Source organism: Pimephales promelas, chromosome 4, assembly GCF_988280905.1.
Source record: "Pimephales promelas chromosome 4, fPimPro1.hap1.1, whole genome shotgun sequence".
NCBI lineage: Eukaryota > Metazoa > Chordata > Actinopteri > Cypriniformes > Leuciscidae > Pimephales > Pimephales promelas.
The window spans coordinates 10,013,832-10,031,672 of record NC_142772.1 but is presented as its reverse complement, the minus strand read 5'-3'; the positions used below and the strand labels follow the sequence as shown (position 1 = coordinate 10,031,672).

At 35.0% G+C, this 17,841-nt stretch overlaps 2 protein-coding genes across 5 annotated transcripts; one reads left to right on the top strand and one right to left on the bottom strand.

Annotated features, from left to right (window-relative positions):
* Positions 1 to 2,164: 2,164 nt before the first annotated feature.
* On the bottom strand, positions 2,165 to 11,250 carry mks1 (MKS transition zone complex subunit 1). Of its 3 annotated transcripts, XM_039662368.2 has the most exons (19): positions 11,136 to 11,250; positions 10,925 to 11,022; positions 10,485 to 10,612; positions 10,171 to 10,223; positions 9,911 to 10,066; positions 8,837 to 8,934; positions 8,606 to 8,734; positions 8,136 to 8,240; positions 7,681 to 7,789; positions 6,636 to 6,692; positions 6,475 to 6,517; positions 6,291 to 6,353; positions 5,906 to 5,976; positions 5,757 to 5,826; positions 5,517 to 5,624; positions 4,726 to 4,859; positions 4,568 to 4,650; positions 4,375 to 4,472; positions 2,165 to 2,432 (listed from the first exon to the last, which is right to left on the bottom strand). In XM_039662368.2, the coding sequence occupies exons 2-19, from the start codon at positions 10,999 to 11,001 to the stop codon at positions 2,329 to 2,331; spliced, it is 1,686 nt and encodes a 561-aa protein (XP_039518302.2). In that variant the 5' UTR covers positions 11,002 to 11,022; positions 11,136 to 11,250; the 3' UTR covers positions 2,165 to 2,328. The 3 variants fall into 3 exon arrangements, with proteins under 3 accessions (XP_039518302.2, XP_039518301.2, XP_088986061.1); XM_039662367.2 differs by having other exon boundaries at positions 10,925 to 11,198; XM_089129935.1 differs by lacking the exon at positions 11,136 to 11,250 and having other exon boundaries at positions 10,809 to 10,926.
* Positions 11,251 to 11,334: 84 nt separating this feature from the next.
* Positions 11,335 to 16,714, top strand: mrm1 (mitochondrial rRNA methyltransferase 1 homolog (S. cerevisiae)). Of its 2 annotated transcripts, XR_005620937.2 has the most exons (6): positions 11,335 to 12,578; positions 12,719 to 12,812; positions 14,546 to 14,666; positions 14,755 to 14,874; positions 16,289 to 16,457; positions 16,556 to 16,714. XR_005620937.2 is itself a non-coding variant. In XM_039662376.2 (5 exons), exons 1-5 carry the CDS (start codon positions 11,764 to 11,766, stop codon positions 16,330 to 16,332), a joined length of 1,194 nt encoding a protein of 397 aa, XP_039518310.2. In that variant the 5' UTR covers positions 11,335 to 11,763; the 3' UTR covers positions 16,333 to 16,714. The 2 variants fall into 2 exon arrangements, 1 of the variants encoding a protein (XP_039518310.2); XM_039662376.2 differs by having other exon boundaries at positions 16,289 to 16,714.
* The last annotated feature ends 1,127 nt before the right edge of the window (positions 16,715 to 17,841 follow it).

The following is a 17,841-nucleotide window of genomic DNA, read 5'->3' as shown; positions in this document are numbered from 1 at the left end:
CTCAAACGCTTGAAATGACTTTAGTGTTTGGTTGTTGCACAGATCATAACTAGATCATGTAACACTTGAGTCATTACTAGTTAGTTCCCATGATCTTCACTTTATAATACGGATCCAAATAATTAGTAATTCTCACAGAAGTATGAAGTACCACTTTCATCTGTTTGCTATTACTTACTAATTCGTTAATCAGAGTTTTTTTTTTCAGGTAATAATATTGTTAATAAACTTTTTCAGAAGTTCTCTGGTAAGCATTCAAAAAATAGTATTTATTGATTATACAGTGAACTACCACTTTCATCTGTGCGCTATTACTTAGGCTACTCCTTAATCAGAGCTTTTTGTTAGTTAATAAAAGTTACTAGTTACTAATAGTGTTACTCATTGGTTCTTGTGTAGTTATTCATTAACGAAGGAACCTTATTCTAAAGTGTTACCGAATGTTGTGGTCAATTGTGTCAAATGCAGCACTATAAGATCAAGTAACCCTAATAGAGAGAACCACGATCGGATGATAAAATCATTTTGTGACTCTAATGAGAGCTGTCAGTACTATGGTATGGTCTAAATCCTGACTGAAAATCCTCACAGATATCATTTCTTCCAAGAAAGGAACACAGTTGTGAGGATACTGCTTTCTTTGAAGGCAGATTCGAGATTGGCCTGTAATTGATTTCTGTAGGATCGAGTTGCGATTTTTTAACAAGCGGTTTCAACATAGCCAGCTTAAAGGTTTTATAGCGACAAAGACGAATTAATGATATTAAGAAGAGGATCTATAACATCCGAAAGCATCTCTTTCAGTAGTTTAGTCAGTAGGGTCTAGGATACAAGTTGTTGATTTAGATGAATTAACGAGTTTGCTAAATTCTTCCTCTCCTATAGCAACAAATGAACCTTCCTGAAAATGATTTTTTCCTCAGGGAGACTACAAGGTCATCAGAAGCTCATCCAGATTTGTGGAATTGCACACACCGACCAACTGGGACCCACACAGCATTTGATCACTGTATTTACAGAAATCATTTATTTCACTCTTAGTGTTTTCTTAAAATTGTAACATTGCATATTTAATAAACTCCTGACAAACACATTAATAATTTAAATTATCATTTAGTGAGTCATTTAACCATGAATTACAGTCTTTGGGAGGCCTTTGACTTTCAAACACATTAAAAGGAACAAATTTATGTTATTTCATACTTACATGTAATGCAGGAACTCTACTGTTTTGTCAGCGGAATTTCTTTGACACAAAATCTCAGTGGGTACTTCAAGTAAATATTAAGTTACCGGTTAATGGTCACATGACATGCAGGTAAACAAATAACATTTTTCATGTTTGTTTTTATTTTTAAATAATTAATTGACTTTAATAACATTTTATTAATATAACAATCATTACTTTAATGATTTAATTACTTAATAGCTTTACATTAAACTCACAAACCCCTGCAGTTCCATTAGGAAACCCCAGTCCATAACATAATGCAATATTTAAACTTCATGTTGTTGATTATTAAGAATGGAAGATATTTTCTTTCTTTTATTTATAGTTTTATATCAATAGAGTATAAGGTTACCCTATTCAAATCAATGTGATAAACTAGTTAGGTCAAAAGTAATCTAAAAGTAATCAGATTATATTACCTTAAATGAGTAATGTACTATCAAATATTAATAAATCTACAGAGCTTAGTAACTATTACATAATTCCCATGAATCAGTTTTATGATCTGTGGCTCGTGTTTATAGATTAGATGGTGCCCTCTGCTGTTCCTTCATGTGCATGTAAAGTGTCCCCACTTGCTGCACTAGAAAACTATTTATCAAACTAAGAGCTTGAGGTTCTCTCAGAACTGAGCCGTTAGTGCAGTTACTTTCAACCAACTCTTTCAAAGCCATTTGAGTGGATGTATGTCATTTCCCCTCAAAGTTATCACATTAAATTTGAACATGATCCACAATTGTCTGACACCAAATAAGTTTCCTCACTACATTTTAAAAGTATATCTATTGTTAAATGTTATAAATTTAAACCTATAATATTTATTTGTGTGAAATGATGATAGCACAAGCACACCTTTCAATTTGTGAAATATTATTAACAGATATGAATTTCTTTGATATATCCTCACTCTTAAGTTAACTAAACAATCTGGTATATGTACAAAAACCATGTCTTTATTAAGCAAATTATTCACAGAAATAGTGAGGATTTACATGCACAATACATTCTTATTACATAAGATGCAACTGAAAACAAATTAGATTTCAACACAACTATATATGAACAGCGTTATTATATATGTTCAAGGTGTAATGTTTCTATGCAGAAGACTCTGAGTTTAATTGTGCTGTGGTATTGATGAGATCTCTGGGTAAAGTCTCTCTTGCTTCCTGCATGCGCTTATGGGCCCTCTGAAACGCTTCTGAAATCACAAACACAGACCAAATCAGAAAAGAAATTTCCTGCAAAATCTGATATATTGCCATTATGTACTTCAGTCAAAACTAAGTCAATTTTTACATTTTCTGAAGTCTGCACAATGATGCAAGAGTATCTAGTTTGATGGTAATTAGGGCATTGCTGGACGGTTGCTGAAATCAACCAAAATTGATGGTGGCCCAATGTACATCTAAAGTTGTTATCTCATTTACTGTTGCACAGTGGGCAAAATACAGTCATTCTAATAGGATTTTGCACAATTTCAATCATTTTCCAGTTGGTCACGTAAATTTGCCACGCTGACCAAGAAAGCAGTTTAGAAAGTGACTTCGTGTGAACAATGTTTTATGCATCTTTACACTACTGCCCGCAAAATTACACTAATTTCACTAACGTGACAGCATTTAAGACTTTTTTGCTATTTCTGCTGTAACACCAAAGCTGCAAAATTTTAACTGTTGTACTGAAACCAAGGGCTAGTTGTTTTAAAGTAATCTGATCGTATTTCGGCTATCGGATTAAATCAAATCTTGAAAATGTGTTGTTCAAAAGAAGAAGGAAAAAAAGTTCTTTGCAAATGAATGCAGTTTCTTGGAGAAAATCAAAATATATATATACATATACTGCTTGTAATTAAAAATGGTAGGGGATGTTTTTTGTTTTGTTTGTGTTTTTCTCTCTTCAAATAAAACACTTAAAGTGACCCACATTTATTCCCTTCTGTTGTTCTTTACTAATAGCCTACATTGTGAATGTAACCCCATTTTGAGCACTGGTGATCCAAATTTGGTAATCAGAAAAAGTGTGTATCTAGATCAGGGGGAATCAATCTTATTTTGCATTGAAAAACAGGGACAACACTAAGATTGATACCAGATCCTGGATAGCAAAACATGGGATTTCCAAATCTATATCATTCTGATCCAGGTTACGCCCAGAAGTGACAATATAACACAATTATTATTAATTCTAGAATTTTCAAGAACTGAATGTTCTGAACAACTAATTCATTTACATGACTTTTTAAGTCGTTCATGATTACAGGATAATCATTAATATTATTATTGACCAATTCCAAGCGATTTCTACCCGATAAAATATTTTTAGCTTGAAATAAAGAGAAATATGTATATTCATTATATAAATTCCTATTACTTTTTTATTTAGATTTTTTAAAAGATTTTATGAATTTACACAACTTCTCAAGTTCTGGGGATCACACTTTTAAAATTCCCTCACATATCCAGGTTTTCCAAAAGCATGGTAAACCTCATTCTCAACTGAAAAAAACACAGTTGTTGAGGGAACAAATGAGAAAAATTAGAAATGTGATGTCATATAACATTTAGATTTTTATCTGTTTTAATTAGTTTGTCATATTTAAAGCCATTTAATATAATAATGTAATAATGTATTTAAGGCATCTTGCGACCCCCTTGGAAGTGGACCCAAGGACGTCCTGGCCCCCTTTGTAGAGAACCAGCCTAAAATTGTGTCCACATTGGACAAGACCATTGCAAATCCATTTGTCTTTTGTATCAGAAGTAGAACGAGCGCTTGAAATACATCTGAAATAGAACAGGGTATCAGTTTACTGTCGGGAATTTGTCATGTTCTGATTATTATGGGGTTCTATTTGCTTTTTTTCATGCTGCTCGCTTCTGGTGTAGACAGTGTAGGCTGAACCATTACTTTTCTTAGCAATCAAACTAACGATTTTCATTTGACAAAATGACTGAATCCTCAACGAAATTCCTAACTCCCGTAGCATAAACAGGTTGAGACGAAATAAGTGGAACAATTAGGGGGTTGTTAAAATCCCTTACCCTAAATATGAACATTTCCTTACCTTCCAATTACCTCAGCAAACAGCACTAATAAATTGCAATAAAAGGCCTTCCTGAAGTTATTTAGACTTGCCTTACCCAGAACATTATAGACAGAGCCCTGCTGACTGTGACCTCCCAACTGATCCAGAACAGTCTGTCTCCTTTTCTTCAGGGTGCTGGCATCAATAAAAGCCCTGAATAAAGTACAACAAGCACTTACAATCTCAATTGGACAAAATAGTACGGCTGCAATAACAAAATGCATGATTCAGTGGTTGTGTTGGCTAACCTGGCATGCTGAATACAATTAAGAGTAAAGGTCACACTTCCAGTGGTTTGAGTGCGAAAGCCAAAGCGACTCAATCGCTCTCCCTAAAAATAGAAGCAAAGTGAAATAATGGACATGCTTATACACAACTTCACAGCACAAAATGTGTAATGAATCACCTTGAAAGTGCCAGGTACTCTGACATAACTGATGTCTTCAAGTTCAGGTGCTCCGCCGATGAAGAAGCGTCTCAGTTCAGCCACCGTGCCGGGCTGGAGGGGTCTCCATGTGCGACAAGTCATTCTGTGACGCCCTGAAAGCATAAAAGACACTATTTTATAAATTATATATTAATTTTTTATAATTACTTGTAACACAGTTCATTTATGATATCTAGAGCCCGGTAGTTTAATCCTGCAGTTATTATGTTGATTTTTATTTTATGTGATGTTTTTGAAACATTATTAAAATGTAAAATACCTGCTTTCAGTTTTCTTATTATCAATATCTTTATAGAACAGCATGTATTTGAATAGAAATATTATAATGAATGTTTGTATGTTTTCCAGTTTGACCATGCCACACATTATCCTAATTTTACTCCCAAAAAATCAGTGATTCTAAAATGCTGGTTACAAATTGGAATATTAGTATAGTATAGTATAGTATAGTATAGTATACAGTACTTCATTCTCAGTAAACATGTTTGTCCTACATAGTGTTGAGGAAATTACATTTTAACTTAAATTGGTGTTACAATTTGATGCTGCACTTTCATTTTGAACCTGCATGTGGTTCAGGAAAAAATATATATAATGTTTATGGTGCCAATACGTCACTTACATCAAAATTTTTACTCCCCCCCCAAAAAAATATTTGTTTTGTGAATTTGGTTATGCGTCAACAGAATCACAAGAACAATTCATTGATGAATTGAACATCACTATATTACACCATGCAAGACTCCAACCTGGCGTTGAGGGAATGACCAGGAATCCATAGCCCTCAGTTCTGTAGCGCTGCCAAAAATCCAGTGAGAGAACTTTGAAATACAGCACAGGCCACTGGGATAATGACCCTGCACAGAACATCAGCATCTGTGTTTATTCACTGAAAATGTTTTGACAATGGTACTTTATTTTTATATCAGGTGGTCATCTATGTAAAGTATTTTTCCATTCTTTAGTTACATGGCAATCAAAGATCTCACCATCAGATTCATCTTCTTTATGGAAGAAGGTCTCAAAGCTGAATGGATAGGAGAAGAAGGCAACATCCTCCTATAAAACAGAGAACATGTTTACCACAGTTACATGAACACAGAGCCAGCTGATGGGGTCCACTAAAATGATGAATTACCTTTCCCATGCTGCGTGTGCGACATGTCTGAGTCACACCAGACAGACACTGAATGGGAACACTGGACCAACCTAAAGAACATAGAGCAATCTCAACACCATGAATTACTGACAGAAAATGCACAAACCCGAAATACAGTAAAACCTGAAACGTCTGAATCAGATTGTGTGTTCTTCTTATTTATTTATTTATTTATTTCTTTTGTGAAAACAAAACTATTGTTTTATCATTTAAAACTAATCAAACATTTTTGTGATATGCTTTGCTTGAAAAGTGTGCTGCTTCTTAAATGTCACTTCGGTTTTGTCATCAAAAGCAATGTTAAGTGTGGCTTAACTGTTTAAATAACGGTTGCCACATGGGGTATGAGAGTAGAGTGACTTACTGTTTGGTAAATCCAGAAAGAAGTGGATGTACAGGTTATCATACTCATAACCCTGAGCAGAAACTAAAAAGAAAAATTGCCATATTATGATCCGTACGGCATGCATATAATGTATTGATGCTATACTGTTTTCCCTCCTGTAAATCTGGCCTCATTTTTAATTTATTGTAAATGTTATACTCACCGATTTCTCCATTTACAATCAGGCGAAGTATCCCTGGAGGTGGCTAAAGGAAGTTTTTGTAGAATCAGAATGAAAGGTTTACCTTTTTTATTTGGATTATAATTTAAACAGTTTTTTAATATTCTGACAGCATGTGTTTGGATAAGAATTTGAATGCTTACCATCTCGAAGTCTTGGCCAACCAGGCTGTTGAGGTAATCTTTGTGACGTGTGTACAGCTAAAAAGAAATAAAGAAAGAAATGTGTGTGAATGATGAATCCACCAGACAGGGTTAGCAATCCAACAATGATTGCCTTGGTCCAGCCAATGAATTAAATACTACTCCAGGAACACTCTCTGTACAGTAAGTCAAGTTTAAGATGCTTTGATGAACAGAGTCTACTTAAAAGTAACCAAGAATTGTCACACTGGGACTATGTTCCAAATTGTGTTGGTACAATCCCAAAGTGAAGGGTGATGCTAACAGTCAAGCTCCAAACAATGTTATACTGTTGTAGTATTTATTCATATTTTGAATTAGCTTTTATGTTCTGTTTTTTTTTTTTAAATTTTAGTTGAAGTCTTAGTAATTTTCTTATTTGCTTTTATAGTTTTAGTACTTACACTTAAACCTATTTTATTTCAGTTTCCTCGGTTGTAAAATTTCTATTTTCTCCATCTAATATATATATATATATATAGTTTTATTTCAGATAACAAAAGAAAAAATTTTAATAAATAAAATACAAACTTTTTTCCTTATATGATAGTCAAAATCCAAGGCCAAAATATCATATTTATACTTTGCAGATATGGAAATTCCAAAACCAATTGCCCAGATGGTGAACATAGTTAATTTTAATGTAACTAAATAATTGTATCCAGTGCAGGAAAGTGTCAACAGAAAAAAAGAATTTCAATCTAATTTGTGATATTTTGTGAATCAACTATGAGTGACTCCTAAGGAGGAGTGTTTCAATTCAGCCACATGAGATTCTATTTGAGCTCTCTAAGGTTTGGAACAGGAGCTAAAAGTTTAGACCAAACCCTAAAAGTTTAGGGTGTCCAAACTTGGTCCTGGATGGCCACTGTCCTGCAGAATTTGTGTTGAGGCAAGTTAGAGCCAAAATCTGCAGGACAGTGGCCCCTACAGGAGCATGATTGGAAAACCCAGGTCTAAACCGTGTGATAAACCACAAATCCTTAGCAAGGGGAATTGGCCATACATCTCTGTACATGCGCTGCTCTCTCTCTTTCTCCTCTGCATGAATGTCTGATGAGGCATTCTCCAGATACAGCCTCCACACCTCCCTCTTCTCCCCCTCTGTTTCCAGCCTGGAGTGAAAGACAGTCAAATGAAGAGTTCAGATGCAAAAACCTCTAAATGCCATTTGAAATTTTCTTCTTTAATGATGATTTTTATCAAACTTGTATATTTAAGTTCAGTAATTTCACTTAAATAACAATTAATAGGTAATTATCATTGCCATTTAAGTGAAATCACTGAACTTAAATATACAAGCTTGATAAAAATTATCATTCGAGAAGAAAATTTCAAATGGCACTTGGCAAGAGGTTTTTGCATCTGAACTCTTCAAATACATTTGAACTTTTTGTTCATCAAAATGAAGTCATCCCCACATTATTCTAAAGAGGAATTTATAGAAATGGTGGGTCTTACCTGTAGGCTCCTCTGTTGTTGTTAAAGTCTGGTTTTAATGTGATTACTCCATTACCGTCTGCTTTTATTGTGCATAATACATATTCATTCTCTTTCAGGCCCAACCTATGAAACACAGTCAGCTCAGTCAGTTGATAGATCGGATCTCACGGTCAACTGGACACCATTGTCTGTTTATTTCACATTACTTTAAAAGACTCATATTATAAAAACCGAATTCTTGAACTTAAGAGTAAAATAAAGGAGTTTGTATGTAACGTTTCTGAAGATAATTTGCATAGAAGTCTTAAAGGTGCCGTAGAAAAATTGGCCAGCGGGTTGAAAATGGTGATATTAAACTACATAATTCATTTTGGATGCAAAATACCTTAAACAACATTATAAGTGAATCTCAAGTTAAATTAATTATAGTAAAATGTATGATGTGACCCTATTAAGTGGCTTTTGAAGAGTTTCATTGTCTCACGTACTTTCCTGAAGGCCCAAGATCTCCCATGATGTGCATGGTCTGCACTGGTGTGTTGATGATGTGGCTGTTCTTTATGAACTCCTCTGAAGGCTCCCATGTGATTAAACGCGACTTGGAAACAGTAGACTCTCTAAATTATGTTAAAAAAAAAGAAATAATAAAAAATTATGTACAGGTAAATCTTCTAACCTTCCAAAATATGATGCATCCTTTACAGAAACTGTACACTTACACAGGACGTTTCTCTTGTCTCCTGTGTCTAACATTGGCCATGCGTTCTGCTAAGAAGGTTGGTGTTGACTGAGCTGGGGTCAGCATACTTTGAGCTTGCTGCCAATAAAATCACAACTTCAGACAGCTATAAAACATATGTACTCTATATATCTACAGGTGAATCTCAACAAACCAGTCGAAATCATGTCTGGGTAATTTTTCACCACAAAAATGTATTTATTAGTAAGAAATTAGATTGTGCTTATAGGCCTAGATTTTGTCAGTGAACACATCATCAGAAAAGTGATGAGATGACATTCCAAGAGGAAGGGGAAGTTATTTTGATAAAGGATTAGAAGGGCACATGAATTAAGAAATATATAATCTGCATGGATAAATCATTTATAATAAATAATGGAATATTCCATAAAAAATACAATTTCACAAATTTGATTTCATGGTGACTAAAGAAAATAAAGCCTATTTTAGAAACATTAATATATTTTGTATTGTGACATTATTTTTATGTCATGACAATGCAATGCACAATGATGCAAAATATTCTCAAATAGTTCACCCCAATTAAAATTAAAATTGTTCAAAATTACATTCAATTATATTAAAATCATCAAAATTATTTCTTTCTTCTGTGTAACACAAAAGAAGACATTTTGAAAAATGTTGGTCACTGTTGATAACTGGTAATAGTTTAGATTTCCATTGACTTCCATTGTATGAACAAAAAATATGTATCAGGGACACTGTGAGTGAGAAATAAAGGGTTGCACGTTATTTTACAGTAAGTGTATTTACAGTGTACATAAAGCACAGTAAGTGTACTTACAGTGTACATTATCTTAGAAAGTACAGGGTAATACAAGGTAACTAGATGTGTTAAGGTTAGGTTTAGAGGTAGGTTCAGGGTTAGTACCTAGTTATTGTAAATTACAATAAGTATATAATATGTACATAACAGCTAGGACTATAAAATAAAGCGCTACCAACATTTCATTTTTCATTTCTTTTGATTCGTGGTGAAATATGACCCGTTTTTTTTTTTTTTTTTAAAGAAAACAGTAGCTAGTCAACCAACCTCTTCCCATTTGGAAAAGCGATCAAAGTCTGTGTAGGTGAAAATGCGCTGGTTTGGCTTTCTTTTGGATCTTTCATTTGCCGTGATATCTGTGTGATACTGACGCTCCAGTGGTGTTTGACAGTTTGACTCTGTTTGATAAAGGTCCACTTCATACTGCACATGAATAGCAAGCAGAACTCATCAGATACACCATGAAAACAGGTAACCTGCCGATTATCTAGTAGTAGCACACATCTTTGCCTATACTAGTCTACTACCTGACTGAAGAACTTCTCTTGCCAACCAAGCACCAGTTCCTCCTCATCAGTGGCTGTGTAAGAATGAGAGACAATATTATAAACAATATTCAGTTCAGTTCAGTTCAGTTCAGTTTAGTTTATTTATCCCTTAGGAAATTGGTTTTGCACAGGTGCTACACATCACAAAACGCACATTGACTTACATGAAACAAAAACAAAAACAAAAAAAAGAAACACACATGGTTACAGACTATTATTATTATCCTCAATATACCAGGTAAATAGTTGTGACTACTTTTTAACAGGTCTATATATACAGATATTTCACATACTGGAGGCTGATTGTGTCTGAGAGCTGAAGGTGTCTAGCTCTATAACTCCTCTTTCCTGCTGAGAAATCATTTGCTGATGAAGGTGTTGAGACAGAGCGGCTGTCGAGGTCACACGCTGTATACGCACTCTAAAAAGTAACAAATAGGACCAAATGGTAATACCATGTTTTAATTAGGCATAATACAACAGTACTTTTTATTAGTGACTTGGAGTAACGTTACCATGTATAATGTACGTAAAGAGATAAATAAAGAGATTTTGGCAGTGTGGTGTAGTAGAGATGGCAAAAACGTTACTTCTAAATGGAATTGAAATTAATTTACCTTGGTTTTACATGGTAATTCCAGGAATAGCAAGGTACTCCCATGTCCAAAATACATTAACATGTATTTAATACAGAGTATAATGTCGCTGGGTACACTCAAGCGACATGACTTACCGTATGCGTAAGTTTTTAACTGCATCCCGGGAACGGTAAACCGATTCTCCGGTGTCCGTGCACCAGCCGTCGGCCATATCTGACACTCGTTCTTAAAACTATAAAAAATCTTTAGAATTGGTGTAAGTTACCATCTGCATCGGTTACTAAAATTGATAACGTTACGTTTGTAATAATAATACTCGGGTAGGAAGTACTTTAGGGAACACACCAGGGCGTCTCGTTGCATGGTAACACAAACGGAAGCAGGAAGTCAATTGTGCGCATGCTTGGTACGGATGTAAATACGCTGTTCTCGAATCAGCCTGAGCTGCTTTCTGAAGCACCACACAGCAACGGAACAGATAGCCAAAGCTGATCTGGGAGCAGAAGTGGTTCTAAAAACACTTCACGCTTTCACATCCACATGACAACTGCCAATGAACTGGAAGCTGTTCCACATGGTTGTATGTGGTGTTGTTGAACAACGAACATAACGTTAGTTGTTTAGATATAACGTTACTTGAGGTCGGTTCTTTTGATATATCGCATGTTACTAATATAGAAAATGCATTCTTTAAATAACGTTTAAATAACGTTGCTTATACTTTGACCCTGAAGGGCAAGTTAGCTTTTTGGTTAGCAGCTGCATCTAACTTCTTAAACCAGGTTTGCTGCTCTTAGTCAGATTAACAGTTAAAGTTAGTGTTCGGCTGGTTTTGTGTGTAAATCAGCTGGTCTACCAGACTGACCAGTTGAGAAATAAAAAAATATAAAGCCAGACTGCTTAAAACCAGCAAACTACCTTTAACTGATTAAAGCTGTTTATATCTTAAGTTACCAAGTTTTTAAAGGCAAATATGCAGTTATGGAAAACGAGTATCCAAGTCTTCAGAGTCTCAAACCGAACTACGAGATGTTTGGCTGGACTGAATGAGTTATATATTACACCAGCATCTTTAACACAACATGCAGCATATACTTGCACAAGAGCACTTTTCTTTCCAAGAGACAGTGTTTCAAAGTCAGATGAGAGATTTTCCTCTAATAAACTCAAAAAGACATTTGTGTCTAGAGAGCGTAAATATGCTGCTACCAGAGATGATTTTCTCAAATCCACAAAAACACAGAGGAGAGAATCTCATGCAGCTCCATCTTCAAAAACAGAGAGAAAAGTGTCATCAGATCTTCAGAAACTGAGGTTTGATGATTTCAGTGAGTCAGAAACCAGAAGGATGTTGCGGGAGATCCAAAAAGACTCCGAGTCAAATGAAGACTTGGAGATTTTGTTTGGGGTGGGCCCTTGTTTGCTGGCCCTCACTCAGGGCAGAAGGAGGCCGAGTCGTCTCTTTGTGAAGAACGGCGAGGGGCCGCAGAGAGATGTGATTTTGAGGGTCTGTCAGGAGGCTGTCAGTCGTGGTGTGCAGATACAGAGAGTCAGTAAGCAAACACTTGACAAGATGTGTGGTGGAAAGGTGCACCAAGGATTGTGTCTTCAGGCAAGTTCTCTTGGGTTTATTAACGTGGAAAGACCAATAACATCTCATGAGGCGAAGAATCACAGGGCATTATGGCTGGTTTTGGATGGAGTGCAGGATCCGATGAACCTTGGAGCCATTTTGAGGTCTGCGTACTTCCTGGGAGTGGATCGGATTGCCTGCAGCATTCAAAACAGGTGGAGTGAAAAAAATGCTTTTTCTGTGTTTATTATGTCATAACGTTGTTAAATGATCAAATTAAAATGTGCTTTTAACTTAAACGTTGTATGAACTGTACTATTGATGTTTGCTTCTGATTATTTGCTCTCTTTGTTAGCTGTCCTCTGACGCCCACAGTGAGTAAAGCCAGCGCTGGTGTGATGGAGATCATGGAAGTGTTTGGCTACAGCAACTTGAAAGATATGATAAAGGTGTGGAAGTTGATCCACTTCACTTCACTTCACTTCACTGTGTTTACATGTGTGGCCTGTAGAGGGCAGTCAAATAATACAATTGTGCTTTAGTCAATGCAATACCAGCTAATCAAACTTTATAATTCTGAGCCTCCAAAAATGTATCAATCTTCAAGTTCTGTGAATTCTTCTGTAAAATGAGCAGGGATGGATCATCCACATGGAGCACTGGGCCTTTGACACCCACCAGGTTATATAAGAAATTGTGTTTTAAAAGGAAAGGAATGTTCATATTTGTAATTATTTGATATTTCCACGTGATCTCTCCAAATCATTAATTTGCCATCTGCCCTTGTCTGTTGTTTTTTCAACCTGTTTACAGTTAATTTCAGTAATTAATGACAAAAACATTTACAGGTAACTGCTCTTGTCACTAATAGTAATTATACAAGTAGATAATGATTAATGGTGTTTTTTTTCCCTGCAAATCGACACAAAAATGCTACAAATATTAATGCAAATTCCATCTTGGACATAACAATTGTAAAGAAGTCCTGAAAGTCCCCAAAAAACAGAAAGTGGGACTGTTTCATAGTTAGAAATAAAAACAAATCTTCAATCAGTTACAGTATAAAAGCCAATTAATGTAAATGACTTGTATGAAAATATACCGTAGTTGACTTTATAGGAAGGAGGTAAGTGTTCATCATGCATGGCATCAAACCTCTGGTTTAAGTTTTCAAGTGGAATGAACAATTTGAGAATTATTTAAGGAGACCCAACTACTAACAGTCTTTCCATCTGTAACCCGTAGAGGGCAGTTAAAGAAAACCATTGAGGTTTACACTGTGTCTGTCAAGTCCTTTTGAGAAACATATCTTTATAACATTATAACTAGAGCCCGACCGATAAAGGATTTTGAAGGCAGATACCGATACAAATATTTTTTTGGTTTTAAAATCCGATATATATATCGGCCGATATTTTTTTAATTTATTTTTTTATTTCTGAAACGCGCAACAAAACATTTAACAGACTTCCCTAACATTAGTTATATGTAGTTATTTATGAGTTTTAACTAAAATAATATGATAATGCATTTTAAAAAGAAACTTGTTTCTTTTATTATCACAACAGAACAGACTGATGATAGTGGCATTAGCTAGCTTTATGGTTAGCTAGTCTATGATGAGCCATAATTTAGCAATGGATTACGTCATACTGCAAATTGTAAAATATACATTTTCAATATAACAGTCCAAGCAGAGATGATACGTCTCATTGCTATAACTGTCACGCGCTATTAAAGAAATACTTCAGTCACATACACTGTAACAACGTAACGTAACTATTACTAGCTAATTCCGCTTCACTCTCGGCTTATTTAACAGCAGCAAAACTGGAGATGATTAGTCACAAATTTTGTCATGTTTATTTGAGTTAAGAGAACTGATGGGGATGTTCTTTTAATTGTTATTCAAGCAATGTATGTCTCGTGACCAACTCAACAAGTGTTGCCAACAGGGACGGTGTAGAGTGCCCTCTGGTGGACAAACTATACAACTCCAACACTCATGACATGGTTCAAGCGTGTTTCGTCTGTTTTTATTTTATTTTTGAAATATTCATTTATCGGCCATTATAACTACTGATACCGATAGTTTGGAAAATCTCTAATATCGGCCGATAATATCAGCCTGCCGATATATCGGTCTGGTTCTAATTATAACCAATTTTGTATGACATTATAGGTGAAAGCGGAACATGGTTGGCAAGTAGTCGGCACTGTTGGATTAGAGGAAGCCAACCCGGAATCCCCTGTTAGGCCATGTTCAGATTTCAAGATATCCAGACCTACACTGCTGTTAATGGGTATGTGTTCAAACTTATTCGGACAGATAATTGTTTTGTTTTTTCTGTGTTGTCTAAATGCTCTGTCTGTCTCTGTTTGTGCTGTCAGGTGGAGAGGGTGACGGTCTGTCTCCAGAACTGCGTCAGCTGTGTGATATCCTACTCACCATCCCTCCACGCCGAAACCTGCACCCTGGAGTAGAATCTCTCAATGTGTCTGTAGCCACAGGTATGTGTTCTTGATGTAAATATTGCTCTGAATTGCTGATATTTACTTAACATTTACCTGTTAGAAATTTGACAAAACAGGTAAATGAAAAAAAAAAAACATAGGTTGGAACCATAGCTCAGGAGGATTTGTCGTATATATAATGAATTTAATTGAATTAAAATGATCAAAAATGAAAAATGAATAACATCACCTGTAAAGCTTTAAAGGAGTAGTTCACTTTTAAAAAAAAAAAACTTTTGTTGATTATTTACTCACCCCCATGTCATCCAAGATTTCCATGTCTTTCTTTCTTCAGTCGAAAAGAAATTAAGGTTTTTGATGAAAACATTCCAGGATTTTCTCAATATAATGGACTTCAATGGCAACCAAACGGTTCAAGGTCCAAATGAGAGATTCAGTGCAGCTTTAAAGGTCTTATTAACGACACCAGACGACGAATAAGGGTCTTATCTAGCGAAACGATCGGTCATTTTAAAACAAAAATAAAAAACTTTTAAGTTTTAAAAGCACAAATGCTCACCTTGCTCTGTTCTGTGATGAGCGTTCGTGACTCTACTATTCAAACTCGTTCATCAAAATGAACAAATCTTTTTTCGAGTCATGACTCGAAGGGTCCTAGATACGACCCTTATTCTTCGTCTGGTGTTGTTTAAAGCCCTTTGAAGCTGCACTGAAACTCTCATTTGGACCTTGAACTGTTTGGTTCCCAATGAAGTCCATTATATAGAGAAAATCCTGGAATGTTTTCATCAGAAACCTTAATTTCTTTTCGACTGAAGAAAGAAAGACGTGGATATCTTGGATGACATGGGGGTGAGTAAATTACCAGCAAAAGTTTTTTTAAAAGTGAACTACTCCTTTAATATTGGTTTAAAGTCTGCATGAAACGGAAGTTTATACAAGTGTATATACAAGTGAAACTGCATCTCGAACAAGAAAAAATAAGGGTTGGGTCTTAATTTTAACGATCATATTTGATTGGATTGTTGTGGTTTGCTATTGCTGGGATGGCATACCGTATGCCTTCATATCCAAAAACACATCATCAGACAGAAGAAATGCCATTACAAGAGGGTGGGGATAGAGATTATGAGGGCACATGAATTATAAATATAATAATCACAGATATAATAAATATTCTATAAAAAAATCTGCCCATTTTAATTTTATGGTGACTTTAGGTTAACGCCTCTGCGGGCATCTGTCGGATATCTGTGTTCACTGTTAAAGGCGAGTGTTGTTGAATGTGAAGAAAATTAGTGTTTACATGCATACATATACGTATATACTATGTATACTTCAAATTTTTCAGGACTTAATATAAATAAACTGAACATGGATTTAAAAAATAATTAAATATGTAGTTAAGTTGGCCTCTTTTAATGTGTTTCCGTTTTTTTCCTTCTTTCAGGCATCTTGCTGCACTCTCTTCTGTCCACACGCACAGGAAGATGATGATGGTGATGATGATGATGGCAACAAGGACAAGGCATCAGCCTGATTTACTCAGATGTCTCTCATTAGCCTCCTACAGTGATTAATGACTGGATTACTTCATCAATTAACAGTCTGAGAGTCTGGTGAGGCCCATTGATCAGATAAAGAGAGGATGTAGATGCATTCTGGTCAAGTTACTGACTATGACTGCCTTGTTTAATACAAGACCTGCACTTTACAGGGTCTCCAATCATCTGGGAAAGAGTCCTTCTAAAAACAGAGGTGTAATGTTTAATTATTCGTCTTGTTCCTGAAACATGTTAATTAGTTAACATTTGCCACATGAAAATGGATGAAAATTCAAGTTAATTTCATTTTAAATAAATATGCTGTAGATGGTTATGTTTATTGATCATTTTTTTAAAAATTCCCATTAAGCTGAATACGTAGTTAACTATTTGCAGTTTATATACCCAGTTGAGCCATGCTGCATTTTCATTGATGGATTTGGCAGTTGCTTTCAAACAAAGTGTCTCGCAGATTGAAGGTATACAATTTATCCATTTTAACTGATAGCTTTGACCTTGGTGTTGCTGCATTGTTAAATTGTGCTGTATTGTTCTGCATTGTTTGACCAGAGCTACAGAAATACAAAATTTTATTTTTATTGGTAAAACTAATACGTTTTACTATTTAAATATATCTCTGAGCTTTGTAGGATGCTTTTTGAGGCTAGTGCACCTATGCGACAATAAAGAAGCAAATGTTACAAATATTTGTTTATTTAAAGAGCATTTTAACAGTTTTAGTTGTAAAATAATCCATATGAATTGAGAGGTTTAGTCCAATTTTTATTTAGAGACTCGGTTGCTTTGATGAACAGATTGAATTTAGGATTTTATTCACATATTCATAAACTGAAACGGAAGCTCAAACATGTTCACTTGATGTGCAAGAACCAATGAGCTTCATTCTTGTGTTACGCAGCACACTTGAGCTTCAGGGACAACCAATGAGGTTTGGTTGGTGAATAAAATCCTAAATTCAATCTGTTCATCATATAAAGGAAATGAGTCTCTTCAGAAAATTTGGACTAAACCACTCAATTTGGATTAATTCTACAATCTCTTTATGAACTTTTGAAGCATCAAAGTGTAAGTTGTGTAGCTACCAACGGAGGGATAGAATGCTCAGATTTAATAAAAAATATCTTCGTTTGTGTTCCGAAAACCTTAAAGGTTTGGAAAGACATGAGGGTGAGTAATTAATGACAGAATTTACGTTTTTGGTTGAACTAACCCTTTAAGAAACTGTTTACAATAATAATAATTTAAAAACAATTGTTACTTGAGCACCAATCAGCATAATAGAATGATTTCTGAAGGATCATGTAACACTGAACAGTAATAGCTACTAAAAAAAATACTAAAAATTCAGCTTTGCATCACAGGAATAAATGTATTCTTTATTTATAAGTAAATTAAATTATTATAAGTATTTTGGATCAAATAAATGCAGTCTTGGTGG